Source organism: Hyphopichia burtonii (assembly GCF_001661395.1).
Source record: "Hyphopichia burtonii NRRL Y-1933 unplaced genomic scaffold HYPBUscaffold_3, whole genome shotgun sequence".
Lineage (NCBI taxonomy): Eukaryota > Fungi > Ascomycota > Pichiomycetes > Serinales > Debaryomycetaceae > Hyphopichia > Hyphopichia burtonii.
This window is the reverse complement of record NW_017963730.1, coordinates 794,549-807,855: the sequence shown is the minus strand read 5'-3', so window position 1 is coordinate 807,855 and position 13,307 is coordinate 794,549. Positions and strand designations below refer to the sequence as shown.

At 35.8% G+C, this 13,307-nt stretch overlaps 7 protein-coding genes across 7 annotated transcripts; 5 read left to right on the top strand and 2 right to left on the bottom strand.

The window, feature by feature from the left end:
- Positions 1 to 1,204: 1,204 nt before the first annotated feature.
- Positions 1,205 to 2,581, top strand: SPR3 (septin; the record flags this gene model as incomplete). Its single annotated transcript, XM_020218617.1, has 1 exon — positions 1,205 to 2,581. The coding sequence occupies one exon, from the start codon at positions 1,205 to 1,207 to the stop codon at positions 2,579 to 2,581; it is 1,377 nt and encodes a 458-aa protein (XP_020076866.1).
- Positions 2,582 to 2,761: 180 nt separating this feature from the next.
- Positions 2,762 to 3,259, top strand: HYPBUDRAFT_199201 (uncharacterized protein). Its single transcript, XM_020222997.1, has one exon. The coding sequence runs from the start codon at positions 2,942 to 2,944 to the stop codon at positions 3,197 to 3,199; it is 258 nt and encodes an 85-aa protein (XP_020076865.1). The 5' UTR covers positions 2,762 to 2,941; the 3' UTR covers positions 3,200 to 3,259.
- Positions 3,260 to 3,356: 97 nt separating this feature from the next.
- On the top strand, positions 3,357 to 4,634 carry HYPBUDRAFT_156536 (uncharacterized protein; the record flags this gene model as incomplete). The annotated part of the gene is made up of 1 exon (XM_020222212.1): positions 3,357 to 4,634. One exon carries the CDS (start codon positions 3,357 to 3,359, stop codon positions 4,632 to 4,634), a length of 1,278 nt encoding a protein of 425 aa, XP_020076864.1.
- Positions 4,635 to 5,176: 542 nt separating this feature from the next.
- On the top strand, positions 5,177 to 9,985 carry SNF2 (SWI/SNF catalytic subunit; the record flags this gene model as incomplete). The annotated part of the gene is made up of 1 exon (XM_020220100.1): positions 5,177 to 9,985. One exon carries the CDS (start codon positions 5,177 to 5,179, stop codon positions 9,983 to 9,985), a length of 4,809 nt encoding a protein of 1,602 aa, XP_020076863.1.
- Positions 9,986 to 10,069: 84 nt separating this feature from the next.
- HYPBUDRAFT_152576 (uncharacterized protein) lies at positions 10,070 to 11,049 on the bottom strand. Its single transcript, XM_020221093.1, has one exon. The coding sequence runs from the start codon at positions 10,616 to 10,618 to the stop codon at positions 10,124 to 10,126; it is 495 nt and encodes a 164-aa protein (XP_020076862.1). The 5' UTR covers positions 10,619 to 11,049; the 3' UTR covers positions 10,070 to 10,123.
- HYPBUDRAFT_152575 (RNA polymerase specificity factor) lies at positions 10,740 to 11,891 on the top strand. The gene has a single exon (XM_020221092.1). It carries the CDS (start codon positions 10,796 to 10,798, stop codon positions 11,852 to 11,854), a length of 1,059 nt encoding a protein of 352 aa, XP_020076861.1. The 5' UTR covers positions 10,740 to 10,795; the 3' UTR covers positions 11,855 to 11,891.
- Positions 11,892 to 11,924: 33 nt separating this feature from the next.
- On the bottom strand, positions 11,925 to 12,995 carry HYPBUDRAFT_10963 (uncharacterized protein; the record flags this gene model as incomplete). The annotated part of the gene is made up of 1 exon (XM_020218714.1): positions 11,925 to 12,995. The coding sequence occupies one exon, from the start codon at positions 12,993 to 12,995 to the stop codon at positions 11,925 to 11,927; it is 1,071 nt and encodes a 356-aa protein (XP_020076860.1).
- Positions 12,996 to 13,307: the final 312 nt, after the last annotated feature.

Sequence of the window (13,307 nt, the reverse complement as noted above, 5' to 3'; positions counted from 1 at the left end):
TTTGTTTGATCCAAAAATGGTAAATTGCAATTTTTCACTCAATTTCTTTTTTTTTTTTTGTTTTGTTAGTGTTTGAACTAAGACATTATTGTTTACAACCAGTCCCAATGGGTATACCTTAATGCTTTTAGGAAATAAGGTGTAAGCATGGGATGTCAAGTATACGACATGTCAAGTATATGACAAGTTGAATCTATGACAAGACAAGTGTACGACTGGGCATATGGCAAGTCAACTATGTCAAGTAGTAAAAGTAGGTAGGAAAAAACACTACTGTTTCGTTCGATACGTTAGTACAACGTGGATGGGTAACCAAGACCCTTTGCTGGCTAATTGGATCAGTTGGTATCAATAATAAGCAAATCAAAATCACAATGAGATTCCTTAATTACCATCTAATCAAACCAACAATGCCCTGGTTCTGCTTTGGGTCTCGAGCCTCGAGGGCCCTGCGGGCCTCCATCCTCTAACAATACACAGAGGGATGACTTCATTGTATTGTTGTCACGCTGTGGTGACGCCGGCAACAATAAGCCTTTAGTTCATCGCCATATGCTTTGATTAAGTTTAAGTTAGCATTACCGATAGCAGTAATACATGGTTTAATGATGAGCTTTTGCGACTGATTTGGCCGGTTGCACTACCGTTTTTTTTTTGGTCTTTTTGCAATCTTTCCTTCAGGGTCTTTGGTTTGTGGATTTACTATACCAATTCTAAGACCTTTCACAAGAGGAGCATACAAGAGACGTACCAGAGCGAGATACAAGTCGATTGTCCCAAGAGAGCCAATTGTCTAACAATTTGTATGAGCTGGTAGCAATAGGTGTTGGTTTTTGTTAGAGAATATACCTATTGTCTCTTATAGTTGAATACAAGTGAAAGTATCTGCAAACTCTTATTATACCCCGACAGGATTAGCCACCTCCTTGAACATTGCTCTTCAATGGAGTCTGCAGCCCTCCCCCCAGCCTCCAAAGTAGTTTCTAACGGCCCAACCTTAAACTACCAATGGGATAAGGCAATTGAAGAAACTGAGGATTTTGGCCCTGATGAGTACAATGACGTTGAGAGGACCTACGATGAATTTGAGTTTGAGTATTCCTTCGAGAAACAACAAGATATTGACTCGGGTCATCTTGTGAATGCTTTGGAAAAATTAACTGCTAGTGAAACCAGGTATAACAATGATTTACAAAAACTGGCCATGTGCTTAGAAAATAACGATGCTTTAGCAACACTGGATTCTTCATCACCTCATCGTCCTTGTTGTTTTCTGTTTGAACAATCAACTAAAAATGTTGGTCTTTCATATCTTGCCCCACAACGTGAAAAGTTTATTCATCGTAATGGTGGTCATTTTTCTTTAATGGTTACTGGTGCGTTTAATTGTGGTAAAACTAGTTTTATTAACACTTTGTTTAATTCCGATTTGGCTCCAGTTGAATCGTTATCCAGCATTAATTCAAATGACGATTCGTCTTTGGGTTTAACCAATCCTTTAACTTCATTAAAAATTCTGAATATTGAATTAATCGAGGACGGAGTTCCATTGGAATTAAATGTTATTGAAACTCCTGGCTTTGGAGAATCAATCGATAATCAATGTTCTTGGATTCCACTTATTAATTATATAGAACAACAATTTAATTTTTATGCTTTCCAAGAAGAACAACCAGAACGAAACCAGTTGGTTGATTCAAGAGTTCATGTTTGTATTTATGTGATTTATCCTTCAAATCATGCATTACTGCCTCTTGATATAATAAGTATGAAGGAATTGAATGAGAAAATCAATTTAATACCAGTCATTGGTAAAAGTGATTGTTTAACATATGAAGAGTTGAATAATTTTAAAAAAATTATTAAAAACCAATTGATTGAAAATAATATTGAAATTGGTAAATTCATCTTGGATCAATCGCTCAAATCTAAATTAACTTCTCAAATTCCATATGCCATTATTAATTCAAACGAGAAGAATCAATTAATTAGAAAATATGATTATGGAATCATTGAAATTGAAAACTCAGATCATTGTGATTTCGCTTCACTTCGTAATCTTTTAATTACTGAGAATATGTTGGATTTTATTGAATCAACCGAGTATTATTATGAATCCCATCGTTCGAATTGTTTTAATAATCGATTGAAAATTTTAAATTTACCAATTAATGAAAATGAAGATGGCCTACACCAATATTTGAAATATCATCAGTTAAATTATCAAAGTTATCAACGGAAAATTAATGAAATTGATCCAATTTTAGATTTAAAACAAAAACAATTAAAAGATGTTTTTGCAATCGTGGTGTCTAAACAAGAAAATCGGTTCAAAGAATGGAAAAAGGCGTTAATTGAAAAGCAAGATGAATTGAATGCAGACATTGCCAAACTTCACACCAAGCTAATTGGTTTAAAAGAAATTATATACTTGTTAGAATCGGGGACCCCAGCCGATGAAATTGATTCAAATCGAACTTCTCTGGCTCAATATTATACTGATGATAGTATAAATGACGACGAAAGCTTCAGAGGTATCAGCTCCTCCAAAAGTGAAACCCATTTCTTTTCCTTCCAATAATTGCCTACTCACGATTTATGAATAAATGAATATACATGTTTTTCACAGCCAATTTAACCCTAAAACGTAGTCGTGCACCGGTCACCCGCCAAATGAAAAAATTGTATAAATTCGATGGAGTTTTTTTTTTCTTTTAAAAAAACTTTTCTCTACTTCTTCTTCAACGAACACACAAGAGTATGTTTAACAATTAACCACACGCAATGAAGGATTTGATTCTTCTGATTCCATCATGACGAAGTTTTGTTTTCAATATATGTTTTTTCTGGCATCTCTAATGTTAGAGCTTTTCAGCTCAATGAATACAACCCTTGACACCTATCTGATGATTCATTCACCCGGTTGAGTTTCAACTGGTGAATGAATGGAATGGAGTCTCTCATCCTTCTGCGTGACTATTCGTCTGTCCCATATACTAACTATTTAGATGTGTTTAAGCACTATAAAATTAAGAATCGGCCTGAGGTTTATATTTTCTCTAGCGTAGATCGTGTAGTCTTTCGTACTTGCTTCGACCTCTGCTTCGACTCGAGGTTCCCACCCGCTCGTAATTGTAGCATGCTGTGTTTCGGGACCCACAGTGAAGCTATGTGTCTCAGGCAGATGGTGTACAAGTAAATAGAGAGTATATGGGCTTCTGGTATTTTCTGCTTATTGTCTGTCATTTCTCTGTTTTTTTTTTTTAGTTTTTTTTTTTTTTTTCGTCTTTGGGAGTCCCAACCATCTATCAATTTATGAATCAGGACCGACCTGTTGACAGTTTGAAGCACTTGGGATGCCACCTAAACAATTAGTTGATGAAGATGACCGACAAAACCATCATCTCGATGAATTAGTTGATTATTCAAAGAGTTTCCAGACCAACGCCAGTATAAATGAGAAAGCCGAAAATGGTCAGTCTGAAGATAAACGTATAATTAATTTGATTTTAGATCATTCTGCATTTGTTAGAGGAATTGGTAACGTCAAAAGATGGTTTAATCAACAATATGTTGAATCAAATTATAAATCTTTTACCAAGAATGAAAAAGTTTACTTAAATATATTTATTCCTTCTTATACTTTGCATGAATTTGACTTTGCTAAAAAGGGTACTTCCATGATGGCAACCAATGCCAGAGAAGCCATTAGATTTATTGACCGAGTTTTTGAATCAGATATTAATGCAGAAGATGATGGTCATAATTTTAAGAACCCGATAGTTTATAATCTTACGATTGAAACAATTAATAATAGTTATCCAAGTTGGAATGAGTGCTTAAAGTACAAGATTCATAATCCTAAAGTCAAAGAATTCCCTAATTTCAAAACCAAATTTGACTCTAACTTAATTGGTCAACATTCTGAAGCTAATAATAATCCTTATGACGAATTATCGGAGAATTTTGGCTCAACTTTGAGTTTCAAAAATAATAAGTTGAACGATATTCAATACGAAAATTCCCAATCGTATCAAGATGCCATTGCAAGAAGTGAAGACGAAGCTGAAATGCCAGTTAGATTAAGGTATTTAATCAAATCTTGTATTTATAAAAGATTCATTGATGGTAAGTCCGTAAATCCATTACATGATTCTACTTCCGCTTTAGAACAGTGGAAGCTAGTTACCGAAGATCCAATAACTAAAGTTTGGGCTAAAAGTTTTGCCATTGATTGTTTAAATGTTAATGAAGCAGAATTACTTATTTTCCAATCTCATGATATCAATCATTTTAGATTATATGATCCTCGTTATAACTTCAACTCCGATTACGATCATTTGAATGATGACCCAGAATCAGGAATTTTACATAACACCATTGATACCACTCAATACTCCTATACTACCATGAAAAAGGAAAAATCTCTTCCTCCTGGTAAAGGCCGTAAAAGTAAAGATCACTGGTCAAAAGCCAAAGGCAAAGGAAAAGACAGATACGATAGACCCTCTACCAAAATTGAAGGGGTGGTTTCTACTAGTGATACTTATGGTGGTGAATATGTCAAGAAAGAAAAATTCGATGCAATCAATTATGCTCCCAGAGGTTCCGGAAAATTATGGAAACCAAGCTAATCTTATCTCCAGTCTCTCTCCATCCAAATAACATTCTCCACTCCTCAGTATCGTGTGGACCTCTTTAGATTATTCTTTGAATATTGTTGTCTCTCTACTCGGAAATCCTATCACACGATAATCTACTGTACATTTTCCAACAAAGAACGCTTGGTTTGCTGCTGCTTTCTGTCAGATCCTTACTTGGAACCACCATCTTGCAGAACCCATCCTTACCTTCAAGTATACGTACTCTATGTGATTGCAGAGTATACATATATATACATATATATATAATATAGTTCCGTACACCCAGTAATTAAAAAAATGTGTAGCTAAATTAACCCCCGTAGTGCGCACACCGTTATCGACACCAATTTCTGGTTTTTTGGTTCTTCCATTTTTACTCTGAGGAAAAAAGCGTTCTCTTAGGAAAACAAACGCTTCTTACGTGAATTGAAAAAGGACAATTATAGATAGAACTCTATTATTCTTAGTTCTGTGTTATAAGATCTATCTAAGGGTATCTTTGCCAAGTTCGCTAGTTATCGTTTGACTCCACCATGAATAGACCACTACTGAAGGAAGATATCCAGAAATATATCCAGCGCTGGCAGCAGCTAAAAACCCAGTATGGAGACCAGGCGGTTAATATACCTGAATTCAATCAAATAAGTAAGGTTATCAGAATCGTTCAGTCCCAGTACCTTAGACAAAAGCAACAGCAACAGCAACAGCAACAGCAACAACAACAACAGGGACCACTGGGTCAGGGTCAAGGTCAAAGTCAAGTTCAGCCGCCCCAGCAATTCCAACAACAGGGACAAATGCCATTGAATCAAAATGGGTCTCAATTGCAGTCTGGTCAACAATTTCCGATGCAACTCAATAACGGTGGTGTGCCCAACAACAACTCAAACATCAATGGGAACTCAATGATGACTCCAAATATTGGCAATGCCAATGTCAATTTAATGTCTCATGTTCCTAATAATGTCAGCGGCATACCTACACCCCAGGGTAATCAAGGGGTTTTATCTCAACAATCTCCTGCCCCTAGTCATGGTTCTCCTCAGACTGCTCCTTTCCCTCAACCAACCGGTTCATCTATAAATCAACCCCCTCAACAAATGTTTCAACATAATTACCCAAGTAATTCGAACCTTGCAAGTGCAACAAATAACTCGACTCCTACCAGCTCCTCGTTCAATTATGTTCCACCGGCAGAAAGTCCCTTTTCTACTCAGCAAATTCAATTATTCAGAGCCCAAAATCTGGCTTTAAAATATTTGTTCAAAAATAATGGTTCTTATAATCAAATTCCTCCAGGAGTTATTGATATGGCCACCAATGAAAGAATGGCTTTCCCGGACACTGCTTATAATAACCAAAACGTGAACTCCCAATCTCAACCAACTTCTCAACCCCCTTCTCACGCATCAGGGTCCCCAGTTGTTGGTATGCAACAACCTCCAACTCAACCCCAATCGCAGCTGTTTAATCAACAACAACAACAAGGAATACCACAACAAGCAAGAAGTAATTTCCCTTCCCAATCTCCAGTTGAACCCTCGAAGAAATTACCCGCCGGGAAAAGACCTTCTAAATCTAAAACCCCTGTTTCTAATCCTAATCAAAAGAGAACTCCGTCAATACCAAATAAAAACACTCTTGAGCCAATAGTGATGAAGGAGGCTCCTCCCCAAAATATAAAAGACGTTGTTCCTGATAAAGAAAAGAATAATAAAGTAATTGTACCTATAAGTAAGCCATCTTTACAAGTTAACACTTTTGAAGTTCCTGAGTTTGTTGGTGAAAACATTAAAGACATTCCTTTCAATTCATTTTATGTTCCTCAAAGTAGAGTTCAATACCCTGGTGTTTTACCTGAAGGCTTTGATATCAACAACATTATGAATAATAAAGAAACTCTTTTGTTGTTAGAGATTGAATTCGAAAAGGATGCCCTTCGTGCTAAATTACAATCAGTCAGTGATGATGAAAAAGAACGTATTGAAGCTGAATTAACTAAACTTGAATTACTACCATTACAAAAAATAATGAAGGGTAAAGTGTTGTCCCAAATATGGTTTAGTAAATCGTTATTACCAAACTCACATCCTAATTTTTTGGCAAAGTTCAATAGCCTTTCAATAGAGAATATTTCAGCAACTCAAGATTTATATCAGCAACAATTATTCTCATTGGTTCAAGCTCAAAATAAAAGACACCAAAGTGCTATTTCTAAAATTATATCCCATAAAACAACTCGTCATGAAAAAATCATTTCAAGAAAGGAAAAATTGGAGAAATTTGGTAATAAGATTAATAGTTTCCATGCTCAAATAGCCAAAGAAGAACAAAAGAAGGTCGAAAGAATGGCTAAACAACGTTTGCAAGCTTTAAAATCTAATGACGAAGAAGCTTATTTGAAATTGTTAGATCATACTAAAGATACAAGAATTACGCATTTGTTGAACCAAACCAATCAATTCTTGGACTCTTTAGCTCAAGCAGTTCAAACTCAACAAAAGGAATCTCATGAAAAAATGTCTCAAGGTGGTAGAGGCTTCCAAGAAGTAGAACAACCTGAATTCGCGTCAGAAGAAGAAAGAAGAGAAAAGACAGATTATTATCACGTTGCTCATCGTATAAAAGAAGAAGTTACCAAACAGCCTTCAATTTTAATCGGTGGTACTTTGAAAGAATACCAGATTAAAGGTCTTCAATGGATGGTATCTTTATTCAATAACCATTTAAATGGTATTTTAGCAGATGAAATGGGTTTAGGTAAAACCATTCAAACTATTTCATTGCTTACTTATTTAGTTGAGATGAAAAAACTTTCGGGTCCATTCTTGGTCATTGTTCCATTATCAACTTTGACCAATTGGAATATAGAATTTGATAAGTGGGCACCTAGTCTCAAAAAGATCACCTATAAAGGTACTCCTAATCAAAGAAAAGTGATGCAAAATGATATCAAAATTGGTAACTTTCAAGTTCTTTTAACTACTTTTGAATATATTATTAAAGATAGAAATCTTTTATCAAAAGTAAAATGGGTGCATATGATCATTGATGAAGGTCATCGTATGAAAAATGCACAATCCAAATTATCCGAAACTTTGACCCACCATTACCATAGTGATTATCGTTTGATTTTAACTGGTACGCCATTACAAAATAATTTACCAGAATTGTGGGCCTTGCTAAATTTTGCCTTACCGAAGATTTTTAACTCGGTAAAGTCTTTTGATGAGTGGTTTAACACCCCATTTGCAAATACCGGTGGTCAAGATAAGATTGAGTTAAGTGAAGAAGAAACATTATTGGTTATTAGAAGATTGCATAAAGTTTTGAGACCTTTTCTTTTGAGAAGATTGAAGAAAGATGTCGAAAAAGATTTACCTAATAAAGTTGAACGTGTTGTTAAATGTAAGATGTCAGCTTTGCAATCTAAGTTATATCAACAAATGTTGAAATATAACATTCTTTTTGCAGGAACTGGTGATAAACCGGTTACCATCAAAAATGCTAATAATCAAATTATGCAATTAAGAAAGATTTGTAACCACCCTTTTGTTTACGAAGAAGTTGAGAATTTAATCAATCCTACCGTTGAAACTAATGACCAAATTTGGAGGGTTGCAGGTAAGTTTGAGTTGTTAGATAAGGTGTTACCCAAATTTAAACAGACTGGTCATAGAGTATTGATCTTCTTTCAAATGACTCAGATCATGGATATCATGGAAGATTTCTTACGTTTGAGAGGGTTGAAATATATGAGATTGGATGGTGGTACCAAGTCTGATGATAGAACTGGTTTATTGAAATTATTCAATGCTCCAGATTCCGATTACTTTTGTTTCTTATTATCAACCAGAGCTGGTGGTTTAGGATTGAATTTACAAACAGCGGATACTGTTATTATTTTTGATACTGACTGGAATCCACATCAAGATTTGCAAGCTCAAGATAGAGCCCATAGAATCGGTCAAAAGAATGAAGTCAGAATCTTAAGATTAATTACAGAAGATTCCGTTGAAGAAATGATTTTAGAAAGAGCTCACGCTAAATTAGAGATTGATGGTAAAGTCATTCAAGCAGGTAAGTTTGATAATAAATCCACCGCCGAAGAACAAGAAGCCTTATTGAGAGCTTTGTTAGAAAAAGAAGAAGAACGTAGACAAAAGGGTAACGTTGAGGAAGAAGAAGATTTAGACGATGACGAGTTAAATCAAGTCATTGCTAGAAATGACGGAGAATTGGATACTTTCAGAAAATTAGATGAAGAAAGAGCTGCAGCAACGAGACAAGCATCTTATTCCAGTAGGTTGTTTACTGACCCAGAATTGCCAGAAATTTATAAGAAGGATCCGGAATCGCTTCTCAATACTGATGCAAAAATTATACAAGAATATGGTAGAGGTACCAGAGAGCGTAAAACTGCTACATATGATGATCATTTGACCGAAGAACAATGGTTGAAGCAGATTGATGGTGTTGTTTCTGATAGTGATGATGAAGAAAACAAACCGAAACGTACTCGTGGCAGACCAAAGACTAAGAAAGCTGATGATGACCTTGATCAAGATGTGGATCTGAATAATGAAGGTAATGAATCAATTGCATCCACTAAGAGAAAAGCTTTACTCGATGACGACAACTATGACTACTCTGAACCGGTTCCAACCAAAAGACAAAGGTCATCCACTCCAAAAGGACCACCTACTAGAGGTAGAGGGTCAAGACGTGGTAAAGGACGTGGTGGACGAGGCTTGGGTCAACGTGCTACCCCAACTATTGATCCATTGACCCCAGAAGAAAGAGCATCTTTACAATCAAGAATGGAATCCATTTTAGACTTAATAATGAACCACACTGGTGAAGACGGAAGAAGGCTCAGTGATTTATTTTTAGTTAAACCATCAAAAAGGTATTACCCTGATTATTATGTATTGATCAAACACCCTATTGCATTGGATACTATCAAGAAAAGAATTTCATCTAGAACTTATACTGGGATTAGAGAACTCCTAGAAGATGTTCATCTCATGTTTAGCAATGCTAGAATTTACAATGAGGAAGGTTCAATTGTGTATCAGGATGCGACCATCTTGGAAAGTTTGGCTATTAACCATTACAGAGAGTTATCATCAGACGCTTCTCCTGAAGAAGTAACAAGAACACTTGATTTTACTGATTTTGATGAAATCTATAGTCTCAAGCCTCTAGTGATTCCTCCTGTCGCCGTCAAACACCCTTTAGAGCAGCCATTGGATAACCTAGACACAAACGATTCGATGACTGGGTCTTTAATCTCTAGTGGCGTAGGAATAGATGACTCTACTCCCTTTGGCATAGATTGATCGCTGGAGCCTAGTCCTATTCTTATGATATCATATAAATATATCTATGTATTTTTAGTTTTTTAATCATAAATATTATTATACCTTTATATTACATTTTAGACTATATAAAATATTAATGTCTCCTAGATTAACTCATCAAGCCGAATACAGGGGTAACTCCTCATCAATATCTGCGTTATTCATTACATCGTTAAGGGCTTCATTGAATACTTGCACGAAATCAAATAACCCTCCATCATTGAACTTGATGATACCTCTCAACCAACATTTATCGGGGAATCCATCACAAGTTTCTCTATTAGTGAATATAAGAAACTCCCAGTAATTAGCTCCAAACCATGGCGATCTAACGGAATGTGACAATTGTAAAGCAGGTGCCGTCGCCAATTCAAGAGCAAACACATCAATATCTCCTTCATTCGCAGTTATAAATACAAGTCGTTTGTTCGTCAAATACAAGCTACCATCCTTTGCATTTATGTTGATTGAAGCAGTTGAATTCTCCAGCTTTATAGACATTGACTGTCTTTCAGTACTAGTACGATATTTGAGTTTCTCAGAAATACCCAACTCAAATGGTAACTCTGATCTCCCATTCTTTGGAAGTATTGGAAGTGTATTAACGGACATCACAGATATAGCTATTCAATTAATGATCCTAGTCTTCAGTCAACTCTTTATCAGCTTATGGAGTGCGACAAAATCAGCTTTTACCTCCTCAATTTTTTTTGTCTTTTTGCGAAGACATCGATGAGTACGTAATACCCCGATAAACCAAATAAACGCTAAGCTATGGGAGGTGGTACCATGGCCGCTGGACGTCTTGCAGTGTCGGACTTGGTCAAGCTTTTCAAAAAAGCCAATGCGAAAAGCATTGGGTTCAAAATGATAACGCATCCTGAGGCATGCCAACAATTGTTAGACAAGCTTGATTTACCATCGAAATATCCAAATGCATCTTCCAACCTAGAAATTCTTGATATATATCCCAACTTTGGGCTTTTCTCTGCTATGCTTAATCACAAACTTAAGCCCAAGTCTCACTTGCTTATCGAAAACAACCCCCATTATGTGAAAGAATGGAAAGAAAGATTGAATATATTAGAAACAACGGGAAACGCAGAGAATTTCAAACTCATACCACAATCGGGATACAAATGGGGAACATATTCAGATTTGGAGAAGAATAAGATTCTAAATCCTAAAACCATATCAAGAGATAAGGTTCATGACGAACTATTAATAGTTGCAAATTTGACAACTTCGCTGAGCGAATCTCTCATGGCTCAGTGGATGGCTTGTGGTTTGTATCAGAACTGGATTCAAAAATACGGAAGGGTTCGGATGGTCTTCTTGATTCCTGAGGTAACAGCTGTAAGATTCTGGTCTGGTGAATCATTCAAAAAAAGAAACAAGACTGCCATCAAAAGAGAATGGTTCAACGATTCCCGTTTGATAGGTGTGAGTGAGGCAGTTGTTGGTGCTACTGGTGAAACGTATGACCCTAATTGCTTAATTCTGGATCAGCCTGTTGTGATTCCATCAAAGGCAATCCATCCTCGATATGACATAGCGATGGTAGAACTAGTCCCCAAAGCTCCTGAAATTTTGGATTTTTCTTTACTTGATTATATGCTACAAGAGCTAATGTATCGACCTACAGCAACCACTAGAGAAGGGTTTGGAGCAATAGCTCCAGGTGTGAAAGATGATCTCATACCAAAAATCCCCAGCGAGATTCTTGATAAAACCGTCAGGTCATTATCAATTGATGATTTGAGAGTGCTACTAGATGCTTATGATAAATGGCCCTTTAAACCAGATGTAGAGGATAGGGTGAGTGTTTATGTCGAAGAGGAGCTGTAATCTACATACCTGTAAATAAAATCAAAAATGATCACGTATCTATATCTATAGACATTGTAAAAATAGATAATTATTGAATATCTTCTTCTGTAAAAATAGATGCAGCCTTTTGATTTTGATTCTGTAATACTGGGGGTATAAATGATGTCGGCGTAGAGTACGGATTAACACCTTGAGTTTTTGCAACTTGGTCGCTATCAGACTTGGACATGACAAACGGGGGAGCTGTATGGTTTTCCATAGGAAAAGTACTTTCTTTAGTTTGTTGCATAATAACACTTGCTGTCTTTGGAAATCTTCTAATGGTCAGATTGCTAAAAAGCCTATCTGCTTCTGCAGAATCCTTTCTCATTGGATCGAGACTAACAGCGCTATCTATAGTGAAAACGTTCTCTTCATTTGGTATATCGGCATCATGATTTTTCTCGTTTGTCTTAGTGGTGCTTGGAGGATAGATACTGGATGAGTTTGAAATATTCTCGGGAGACGGTGTGAACCTTTTCATTATTTGTTTGATAGCAAAGTCTTCTTTCAATGATCTAAGTCTTTCTTTAAATTTCAAGAGGTATTTAATGTAAACACAAAAAAATAGAAATAATTCTGATAAACTTAAAAAAACCATGATATGATATTTTGTATTTGGGAATTTGATGTCTATAAAGGAAACCAATACTAATTTCATTAACAGGAAGGAAAGACATGATATTGCACTAACAATAAAAACCCCGGTATTTACTGTATGAAAACACAAAATGTATTTGAAAGTCTGGAAAGTCTCAAGAGACACAAATGATACCATGCTAATTGCAGTCAGAACGAGGATTCCAAAATTACTGACCCTCGTCAAGTGGAACGGTCTGATCAAAGTGTCAATATTATAAGTATCTAAGGAAACCGAAGGAAAATAAAATAAAGTATAGAGAAATCTTCTTATGAAATGCTGGGCCATATCGTCAAATTTCGATGGGAAAGCCAAATTGAAGTGATTCCCATTCGAGCCGAAGGCTTTACTGATCATTTGACTGACTTGGATATCTTCTCTAATAACTGCTCCAGTAGCAAAATCAAACATACCCTCTCTTAAAATCAAAGAAATTTTTTCAGTGTTCCAAATAATTTGGGGTTCAACGGTTATTGTCATTGTGTCTTGTTGATTCAAGTACTCTGTCTCTCTTAAGATATATATATCTTTTAACACCTCGAGTAAAAAACTATTATCAAAACGAAATCTTCTATCATAGATACTGTCGTAAGAGTGAGCTGGCAACTCATCTGCACGTGAAAGTATATTGACTATATCTACTGGCGGGAAGCTATAGCGAAATCCCGTAAGATAGAAGTAGTTGAGAAAACTAAATATTAGAAATGTGGAAAAAGGAACTGCAAGAAAGTAGTATCTTTGGTTCTTCGACTTGATTTTCCAATCCTGAAAATGTCTCTTTTTGCTGAAGTA